This window comes from Entelurus aequoreus, linkage group LG28 (genome assembly GCF_033978785.1).
Source record: "Entelurus aequoreus isolate RoL-2023_Sb linkage group LG28, RoL_Eaeq_v1.1, whole genome shotgun sequence".
Classification (NCBI taxonomy): Eukaryota; Metazoa; Chordata; class Actinopteri; order Syngnathiformes; family Syngnathidae; genus Entelurus; species Entelurus aequoreus.
The window spans coordinates 2,921,230-2,933,729 of record NC_084758.1 but is presented as its reverse complement, the minus strand read 5'-3'; the positions used below and the strand labels follow the sequence as shown (position 1 = coordinate 2,933,729).

Below are 12,500 nucleotides of genomic sequence, written 5' to 3'. Positions count from 1 at the left end.
ACAGAAATGTCTTTGGAGAAAGTAGAAGTTAAAAGAAAGTGTGGTCCTTCAGGAAAATGTCTTTAGAGAAAGTAGAAGTTAAAAGAAAGTGTGGTCCTCCTGGTGTGTCCTGCAGGAAAATGTCTTTAGAGGAAGTAGAAGTTAAAAGAAAGTGTGGTCCTCCTGGTGTGTCCTGCAGGAAAATGTCTTTAGAGAAAGTAGAAGTTAAAAGAAAGTGTGGTCCTCCTGGTGTGTCCTGCAGGAAAATCAAGACCAACTACTTCATCGTGTCTCTGGCCTTCGCCGACTTGCTGGTGTCGGTCCTGGTGATGCCGTTCGGCGCCATGGACCTGGTCCACCAGCACTGGATCTACGGCGAGACCTTCTGCCTGGTCCGCACCTCCCTGGACGTCCTGCTGACCACGGCCTCCATCATGCACCTGTGCTGCATCGCCCTGGACAGGTGAGGGCGCTCTTCACCACATGTCCTCCCACTTGTTGGCCCTCCAAACTGCACACACACTTTTTACTTTGACAAACTTTCATCATAAATATATATATATATATATATATATATATATATATATATATATATATATATATATATATATATATATATATATATATATATATATATATATATATATATATATATATGTACACAAGTGTCTTACTTATATATATGTTTGATTGTAATATGCATCTTGGTTGTGGCTTTCAGTAACATATTTGGAGGTGTTAAAATTGCCATTTTCACTAATGTTAATCAGTAGCATGTTATTATTATTATTATTATTATTATCATTTTTGTTATTAATAATTATATTTTCATTATTATTATTGTTATTTTCATTATTATTAATTTTATCATCGTTATTTTAATTATTTGTAGTATTATTATTGGTATTATTTGCATTGTTACAAATTTTATTATTGTTATAAGTATTTGTATTATTATTATTATTTTTGTTATTAATTATATTTTCATTATTGTTATTTTCATTATTATTAATTTTATCATCGTTATTTTATTTATTTGTATTATCATTATTATTGGTATTATTTGCATTGTTACAAATTGTATTATTGTTATAAGTATTTGTATTATTATTATTATTATCATAAATAATTGTATTGTTATTATTATTATTATCGTCAACCATTTATAGAGGTAAAAAATAATGTAATGACTACTACAGGTCGGGTGTGAAATCAACACTATATATATATATATATATATATATATATATATATATATATATATATATATATATATATATATATATATATACATATATATATATATAATTAAAACATTTTTCTTCAAGTTGGTCCCTGGAACACGGAACGATCTGTTATAAAAATAAAAATATACTGTATTGTTTTAATGTTGCAACACTACATCATAATAAATAAAAAATCTTTTTTTTAATTTTTTTTATTTTGTTGTAAAAAAACAACATTTTTTATGGAAAACACACAAAATATGTAACATTTCAAAGTGATAAAATAAAAATCTGCTAAAATTCTCAGTGACCCAAAAGTGTTCCACTCCTAAAAAAATTAAAAAAAAAGAAGTCCTAGTTATTTTTTCTGTTCAGTTTATTTTCAATACTCAAATCTCTAGATCGACTTTTGCTCTATCTGTCGATTATACGTTTTTTCTATATTTTTTCAATATATTTTTGTTTGTTTTATGCCCTTTTGCCACACAAAATACACAATATTTTACCCCAAAAATATTTCAAAGTGGAATTATTGATATGAAGTAATTGGAGCCTCAAATATGTCAATCATTCACAACAACATTGATTTTGATTCATTATTAAATTTCACCAATTAGAATTTTTATGTAATAGTTTTCATAGAATGTGCTGCAGGCTGTTAAAGAGAATAGCTCCTGCAGGCTGCAAATGGCCCCGGGGCCACACTTTGGACCCCCCCTGCTCTACACGGTCTGATGCTGACACTTCTCGTACCAACGCCTGGCTGGCTCCACTCTTCCCGTTGCCACGGCAGCGGAATGATGGAATTCACTTGGAGCGTGAGCAGAAAGCACTTTAGTGGTCTCGCTGTCAGGTGACGCTTTGATGCCAACAACTTCCTCGTCAGCGTGGCGAGGAATCAAATCTTCTTTTTTTGGGCCTCGTTTCTCGCTTCCTCCCTGGCGTGGAAATGTTAATGACGTTATTCTTTTACCCGCTAGCATTAGCTTGTAGCTATGTTGTTTTCCCAAGCGTGGGCAGGAAGAAAGTGAGCGTGAAGGACAGCGCCGAGAAGAAGTGGATGATGTTCTACGAAATTAAAGAAAGAAATCATCATGACCCAGCTACGCGCTAGCTAACTTGGTGAAGCAGTTGTAGCGTAGCAATGCTGCTCTGAAGCAGAAGGAGTCCGTAACACCTGCCAGGGACGTCAAAACGATATCCCAAACATTTATCCATGAAAATATGAAGACGCTGCTGATGGTGTGTTTGACCATAGGAGTCCTCTCTCCAATTTCTTAATACAATGACTTATTTGTACTATAATAAATGTTATTGTTTATCATAAAACATGAATTATCCCAAAAAAATTATATATATTTTTAAAAGCCATGTTACCAATGTTGTCCAGCCCTATTTAAATTGATTTTTGAAACTGTTGCCACATAAGAGTTTTTCCAGGTACCAGCTGCATTAGAGAACCGATTAAACTCGTATCCCGAAGTAGCACATTTTATTATGTAGCACTCCATTTATTTATATTATGTAGCACTCCATTTATTTATATTATGTAGCACTCCATTTATTTATGTTATGTAGCACGCCATTTATTTATATTATGTAGCACTCCATTTATTGATATTATGTAGCACTCCATTTATTAATATTATGTAGCACTCCATTTATTTATATTATGTAGCACTCCATTTATTGATATTATGTAGCACTCCATTTATTGATATTATGTAGCACTCCATTTATTTATATTATGTAGCACTCCATTTATTTATGTTATATAGCACGCCATTTATTTATATTATGTAGCACTCCATTTATTTATATTATGTAGCACTCCATTTATTTATGTTATGCAGCACGCCATTTATTTATATTATGTAGCACTCCATTTATTTATATTATGTAGCACTCCATTTATTTATATTACGTAGCACTCCATTTATTTATATTATGTAGCACTCCATTTATGTGTACACAAAAGCTGAGCAGTTTTATTGTTTTGTTACCTCACTGAACCAAACTGTAATTTAATGTAATGTGTAATTTGTCAAGTCATTAATCAGATGTATGACTCATTTATATTCAGATTTTAGCAGCAAGAGGAACAGTTTTTAATTTTATAATGTAAATACCGTATTTCCTTGAATAGCCGCCGGGGCGCTAATTAATTTAAAACCTCTTCTCACTCCTGCGCTTACCAAAAGCATGCGGGATAGGCAAGCATGCGCTAATTATTTTAAAACCTCTTCTCACTCCGGCGCTTACCTTATCATGAAAAGCACATTTAATTAAAAAAAACTTTATTATGGTCTTACCTTTACTTGTAAATGAGTCCATGCACAGCTCCTTCTGACCAAAAGCATCGATAACTTGTTTATAGAAGTCTTTCTTATCTTTCTTCAGTTTTAAAAGTCTCTCTGTCTCGATGGAGATATTCCTTTAATTATTACCTCCTGCTTCGATTGAAAGTCCAGTTTAGAAAACTGTTTTATTTTAGATATGTAATCCTCCATGTTAAAAGTGCAAGCAAACGATCGCTTCCTTGTTGTCTTCTTCTGCAGCACCGGTCTTCTGCAGTACCGGTAGTCGTTAGAAGGATCACTAGCGCCCTCTCCCACCAGGAGGCGGGAGTCATTTAATGACTCATATTTCACACACGCAGCTACGGTATATTAATAAAACATACGGTAGCTGCTTACTGTTCTTTTTAGCATATTCAATAGCTTGGACCTTAAATCCTACTGAATAGCTTTGTATCTTCTTCCCTTTATGCAATTTTAAATTATTGAAATTAGCCTCCATTTTGGAAAATGATGCCTTGAAAGGTGAAGTGTCACCCGTGACGTGACGAGTTTGACCCGGCGGTGAAACGAGGCATACCGGTTTTTCAAAATAAAGCGCTTTGAAAGACGCAACTCCAACAACAGAAAGTCAGCTCTCCACTACTACAAACTAACATTATTAATAATAAGAATTGCAATTACCAGTATATAATAACACAATATTGATATTTTTCTTCCCTTTATGCGATTTCAAATTACTGAAATCAGCTTCCTCCATTTTAAAAATGATGACAGGGGAAGTGTCACTCGTGACGTGCCGAGTTTGACCCGGCGGAAATTATAGGCATATGCTAATTATTTTGCGAAACGAGTTTGACCCGGCGGAAGTGCCAAGCATGCGCTAATTATTTTGCGAAACGAGTTTGACCCGGCTGTAATTCTAGGCAGGCGAATACTATATTCCCGGCGGCAATTCAAGGAAATACGGTAATACCATAAAAGTAATGAAAATGTTTTATTTTCCAATTCGATTAACTTATAATAAAAAATAAATACTATATTTTAAATTCACAATATTACAGATGATGTAATCTATTTTAAAATATTCAATATAAATATATTTTGGATTATTATATGTTTAATTAATTTTCTTAATTTTTGAAAAATGATTAAATAAATATATTATGCGTATATTAAATGTAGGGACACCTCGTTTAATCAACACTCTGATGCTATATGTCTGAAAAGAAACATATAAATCTGGGGTGTCTGAACTACGGCCCCTCAAAAGTACTTAAGTGCAATAGCACAGCATTTACTTATGTGACACAATCCAAACAACCTTCCCTAGTCATGGTGCAAACATTTTTTTAAATGAAATAAAAAAAAATGCAACTCCATAAGGTTTAACACACATGGTCACATCCTGCCCACTGAAATGTGTGATTATTATGAAAAACATCCAAACACCATAAAACAATTTAAATGACACCCCTTATAATGCATGGTGGGAAAAATGCTAAACACTTTCCACTCTTATACATGTTTGGCACATTTTTGATTGATTGCAAAATTTTAAAAAGGTCGTCACGGAAGTAAACAAGGTAGGAGTCACACTTTCACATACTCCTTATAGCCAATTATATTAATTATATATCAATTAATTTAATATAATATGTACACACACACACACACACACACACACATGTATATGTGATGCTGGCCTCCTGGAGGTCCCCAAGACCAGGCGCCGAACCTGGGGCGACAGGGCCTTCTCCGTGGCTGCCCCCTCTCTCTGGAACGCTCTCCCCAGGCACATCAGAGAAGCCCCCTCCCTCCCTACCTTCAAAACCACCCTAAAAACTCACCTCTTCACATTAGCCTTTCCAAACTGACCCTGCCCTTGGTGTTTCTTTATTATTATTATATATATATTTTTTCTTTTCTTAGTTTCTTTTCCTAATAAAGTTGTTTTAATCCCCCCCCCCCCTACACGTGTAAAGCGACTTTGGGTATCTAGAAAAGCGCTATATAAATCCCAGGTATTATTATTATTATTATATGTATATATATATATATATATATATATATATATATATATATATATATATATATATATATATATATATATATATATATATATATATATATATATATATATATATATATATATAGTTCATTAGTTTACATGCAGTCAGCTTTCAGCCCCCGGCTAATTTTATTTAGCGTAGTACGGCCCCCAAGTCAAAAAGTTCATCCCTGTTTTGATTTCCTGGAATTTCTCTTAAAAGCTCAACTTCAACTTGTCGTGTTTTTGCGAGCGGCAGGATTCAGATAAAAAAAGGTCAAAACCCGCCAAAATAAGAGAGCTTTCATGAAGTGGGGATGCAGTAAAATAAAAAACGAAACAAGATACTAAGTGATGCCCGTCGTCTATTCCTGCAGCTGTCTCTGCAACCCGGAACGTAAAAACGTCCACTCCTTTTGAGTAATTTATATATTTCCTTTTTTTTTTTTTTTTTTTTTTTTTTTTGAATGGAATACATTAATGATTTCACTACAATGAACTAACTAATATGTTGACAAATTTTTTCTATTGTATTTATTACATTTTAGGACTCAAACGCCTACTTTTTGTTGTGTGTGTGTGTGTGTGTGTGTGTGTGTGTGTGTGTGTGTGTGTGTGTGTGTGTGTGCACACTTTGACTTTGTGTGCACTGCACATGTTTTTGTGACTTTCAGGCTCCCTGGAGCCAAAGTTATGGTAAATAAAAAAAAATGCTAATTATCAGTGCTTAGTGGGACGGTGGCCCCAGGTCGTACAGGGGTCACCTTGACCATGTAGCCCCAGGTCGTAATGGGGTCACCTTGACCATGTCGGTGGCCCCAGGTCGTAATGGGGGTCACCTTGACCATGTAGCCCCAGGTCGTAATGGGGGCACCTTGACCATGTCGGAAACAAAAAAACTTGTGGATGGGATTCTCCTGAGGATTGTTAAGTTGGCATCCATGTTTTATTGAGGTGTTCATGCTTGAGGAGACTAATTGTAACCAACCCATCACTGTCTTTGTGCACTCACTACGTTGTGTCTTGTCTTTGTGCACTCACTACTTTGTGTCTTGTCTTTGTGCACTCACTACGTTGTGTCTTGTCTTTGTGCACTCACTACGTTGTGTCTTGTCTTTGTGCACTCACTACTTTGCGTCTTCAAGGGGAAGTGCTCTTCTTTTCATTCACAATCCTCATGTAAGACAAGAGCACATGTCTTTTTCTCGGCTTTATGCATTCTAAATCATTACAATACATCATTATTATTTGTATGTAATTATTATTTTTATATCATTATTATTTGTATATAATTATTATTTGTATATCATTAATATTTGTATATAATTATGTGTACATAATTATTATTTGTATACAATTATTATTTGTATATAATTATTATTTGTATGTCATTAATATTTGTATATAATTATTATGAGTACATCATTATTATTTGTATATAATTATTATTTGTATATAATTATTTGTACATATTTATTTGTACTTACCGGTAGTTATTATTTATACATAGTTATTATTTGTACATAGTTATTAATGGTATATAATATTATTTGTACATAATTTGTGTTTGTACATAGGTATTATTTGTATATAATATTATTTGTATATCATTAATATTTGTATATAATTGTGTACATAATTATTATTTGTATACAATTATTATTTGTATATAATAATTATTTGTATGTCATTAATATTTGTATATAATTATGTGTACATAATTATTATTTGTATATAATTATTATTTGTATATAATTATTTGTACATATTTATTTGTACTTAGTTATTATTTATACATAGTTATTATTTGTACATAGTTATTAATGGTATATAATATTATTTGTACATAATTATTATTTGTATATAATTATTATTTGTATATAATTATTATTTGTATGTCATTAATATTTGTATATAATTATTATGAGTACATAATTATTATTTGTATATAATTATTATTTGTATATAATTATGTGTACATAATTATTATTTGTATATAATTATTATTTGTATATAATTATTTGTACATATTTATTTGTACTTACTGGTAGTTATTATTTATACATAGTTATTTGTACATAGTTATTAATGGTATATAATATTATTTGTACATAATTTGTGTTTGTACATAGGTATTATTTGTATATAATATTATTTGTATATCATTAATATTTGTATATAATTATGTGTACATAATTATTATTTGTATACAATTATTATTTGTATATAATTATTATTTGTATGTCATTAATATTTGTATATAATTATTATGTGTACATAATTATTATTTGTATATAATTATTTGTACATAATTATTTGTACATATTTATTTGTACTTAGTTATTATTTATACATAGTTATTATTTGTACATAGTTATTAAAGGTATATAATATTATTTGTACATAATTATTATTTGTATATAATTATTATTTGTATGTCATTAATATTTGTATATAATTATTATGAATACATCATTATTATTTGTATATAAATATTATTTGTATATAATTATTTGTACATATTTATTTGTACTTACCGGTAGTTATTATTTATACATAGTTAATATTTGTACATAGTTATTAATGGTATATAATATTATTTGTACATAATTTGTGTTTGTACATAGGTATTATTTGTATAAAATATTATTTGTATATCATTAATATTTGTATATAATTATGTGTACATAATTATTATTTGTATACAATTATTATTTGTATACAATTATTATTTGTATGTCATTAATATTTGTATATAATTATTATGTGTACATAATTATTATTTGTATATAATTATTATTTGTATATAATTATTTGTACATATTTATTTGTACTTAGTTATTATTTATACATAGTTATTATTTGTACATAGTTATTAATGGTATATAATATTATTTGTACATAATTATTATTTGTATATAATTATTATTTGTATATAATTATTATGAGTACATCATTATTATTTGTATATAATTATTATTTGTATATAATTATTTGTACATATTTATTTGTACTTACCGGTAGTTATTATTTATACATAGTTATTATTTGTACATAGTTATTAATGGTATATAATATTATTTGTACATAATTTGTGTTTGTACATAGGTATTATTTGTATATAATATTATTTGTATATCATTAATATTTGTATATAATTATGTGTACATAATTATTATTTGTATACAATTATTATTTGTATATAATTATTATTTGTATGTCATTAATATTTGTATATAATTATTATGTGTACATAATTATTATTTGTATATAATTATTATTTGTATATAATTATTTGTACATATGTATTTGTACTTAGTTATTATTTATACATAGTTATTATTTGTACATAGTTATTAATGGTATATAATATTATTTGTACATACTTATTATTTGTATATAATTATTATTTGTATGTCATTAATATTTGTATTTAATTATTATGAGTACATCATTATTATTTGTATATAATTATTATTTGTATATAATTATTTGTACATATTTATTTGTACTTACCGGTAGTTATTATTTATACATAGTTATTATTTGTACATAGTTATTAATGGTATATAATATTATTTGTACATAATTTGTGTTTGTACATAGGTATTATTTGTATATAATATTATTTGTATATCATTAATATTTGTATATAATTATGTGTACATAATTATTATTTGTATACAATTATTATTTGTATATAATTATTATTTGTATGTCATTAATATTTGTATATAATTATTATGTGTACATAATTATTGTTTGTATATAATTATTATTTGTATATAATCATTTGTACATATTTATTTGTACTTAGTTATTATTTATACATAGTTATTATTTGTACATAGTTATTAATGGTATATAATATTATTTGTACATAATTTGTGTTTGTACATAGGTATTATTTGTATATAATGTTATTCGTATATCATTAATATTTGTATATAATTATGTGTACATAATTATTATTTGTATACAATTATTATTTGTATATAATTATTATTTGTATGTCATTAATATTTGTATATAATTATTATATGTACATAATTATTATTTGTATATAATTATTATTTGTATATAATTATTTGTACATATTTATTTGTACTTAGTTATTATTTATACATAGTTATTATTTGTACATAGTTATTAATGGTATATAATATTATTTGTACATAATTATTATTTGTATATACTTATTATTTGTATGTCATTAATATTTGTATATAATTATTATGTGTACATAATTATTATTTGTATATAATTATTATTTGTATATAATTATTTGTACATATTTATTTGTACTTACCGGTAGTTATTATTTATACATAGTTATTATGTGTACATAGTTATTGATGGTATATAATATTATTTGTACATCATTTGTGTTCGTACATAGGTATTATTTGTATATAATATTATTTGTAAATAATTATTCTTTGTACATAGTTATTTGTACATAGTTATTATTTGTATATAATTATTATTTGTATATAATTATTTGTACATAGTTATTATTTGCACATAGTTATTATTTGTATATAATATTATTTGTACATAGTTATTATTTGTACATAGTTATTTGTATATAATTATTATTTGTATATAATTATTTGTACATAGTTATTATTTGCACATATTTATTATTTGTATATAATAATTATTTGTATAGAGGTAATATTTGTACATATTTATTATTTGTATGTAATTAGTATTAGTACATAGTTATTTGTACATAATTATTTGTACAGTTATTATTTGCATAGTATTATTATTTGTACATAGTTATGTGTACATAGTTATTATTTGTATGTAATTAGTATTTGTACATACTCATTATTTGTAAATAATTATTTGTATATAAGTATTATTTGTACATAATTATTATTTGTACATAGTTATTATTTGTATATAATTATTATTTGTACATAATTATTATTTGTACAAAGTTATTATTTGTACATAATTATTATTTGTATATAATTATTATTTGTATATAATTATTATTTGTATTTAGATATTATTTGTACATAGTTATTATTTGTACATAGTTATTATTTGTATATAATTATTATTTGTACATAGTTATTATTTGTATATAGTTATCATTTTTATTTAGTTATTATTTGTACATAATTATTATTTGTACACAATTATTAATTGTACATAGTTATTGTTTACATCATCACTCCACTCTTGTCTTGGCCTTCGATGCCTGAAATTGCGATTATTTTTAATCCTTATTTTCTTTTCAGTATCATAAATGAACTTGTGATGTTATGAACGTGTTACCAACGTTTGAAATGTTCCTCCTAGCCTTCATCTCAAGTACAGGATGTCAACAAAAACTGGATTTAAATCAAGACCTGTATTGATGTTTTCCTCCTTTTATGCGGCACATATTTAACAGTAGACACTAGATGGCAGCAAAATAATCGGATATTAATGGATTATAACTATTAATAGTGATACGTGTGTGTGTGTGTGTGTGTGTGTGTGTGTGTGTGTGTGTGTGTGTGTGTGTGTGTGTGTGTGTGTGTGTGTGTGTGTGTGTGTGTGCGTGCAGGTATTACGCCATCTGCTGCAAGCCTCTGGTGTATAGCAACAAGATGACGCCCATGCGAGTGGCGCTGATGATTGGCGGCTGCTGGGTCATTCCCGCCTTCATCTCCTTCCTGCCCATCATGCAAGGATGGAACACCATCGGCATCGACCACGTGGTGAGTGTGTCGCTCCAGACTCCCGTCGTACCTGCACGACCCGATCACACCTACCTCCAAAGTATACAATTATTTCAATTATTTTTAGAAACTAATTTACAAGCTATTTTGCGCCTACCACCCATTGTCATTATTCGAATGACATGAAGCGCACAATTTACTTATATGACCCAATGCAAACAACCTTCCCTAGTCATGGTGCAAGAAAAATGCCAACAGACACGGTCACACATAACACAATATAAGACAATTTGTGGATGTTATAAACAATGTCCGTGCACCATAAAGCAATTGAGAATGACACCCGTTTAAGTCCATTACAATGCATGATGGGAAAATGTAAAACACTGTCTCCACACTTTTGCATGTTTGGCGCATTTTAGCTGCTTGATATTTCTAATTGATTACAAAACTTTAAGGAGGTTTACACGGAAGTAAACAAGGTAGTAGTCGGACTTTCACACACTCGTAATATCCAATTATATGAATTCATAATTACATAAAAATTGACTAAAAAAGTTAATAATGTATGTTGGTATTTTTCTTGCACCATGACTAGGTTGGTTGCATTGGGTCATATAAGTAAATTGTGCGCTTCATATCATTCAAAGAATGACAATATGTATTGTATATTGTGTGTATATATATATATATATATATATATATATATACATATATATATATATATATATATATATATATATATATATATATATATATATATATATATATATATATATATATATATATACAGTACGTTAACTTTTTTAGCCGAACATCTCAGAAATATACCTTGGTACTTGACACATGCCAACTCTTAACATGCTAATGTTAACATGTTAGCATGTCAACATTAGCTTGCTATTTTTTTTTGTATGCTGATTTTTTAGCCGAACACCTCAGAGTCATATAACTTGGTATTTGACACGTGTTAACTGTTAACGTGCTAACATAAGCATGCTAGCATACTAACATCAGCGTGCTAACTTTTATTTATTTATTTTGTTAGCTAATTTCGCAGCCAAACGCTTCGCACTAAAATGACTTGGTACTTGACACATGCTAACTGTTAGCATTCTAGCAGGCTAACTTTCTTAGCCAATTTTATGGCCGAACACATCAGAGTTACTCATTTGGTACTCAAGATGTTAGCATGTCAACATTAGCATGCTAATTTTTCTTGCCAAATTTTCAGCCGAACACCTCAGAATCATAGAACTAGGTACTG

The 12,500-nt window shown here is 28.3% G+C and overlaps 1 protein-coding gene across 1 annotated transcript in view; it reads left to right on the top strand.

Moving 5' to 3' along the window:
• Window positions 1-12,500, top strand: part of htr4 (5-hydroxytryptamine receptor 4) — a 210,459-nt gene that overhangs the window by 173,392 nt on the left and 24,567 nt on the right. The window contains exons 4-5 of the mRNA XM_062039785.1: window positions 242-442; window positions 11,119-11,272. Coding sequence (XP_061895769.1) covers window positions 242-442; window positions 11,119-11,272 — 355 coding nt within the window. The remainder of the gene's footprint in view (window positions 1-241; window positions 443-11,118; window positions 11,273-12,500) is intronic.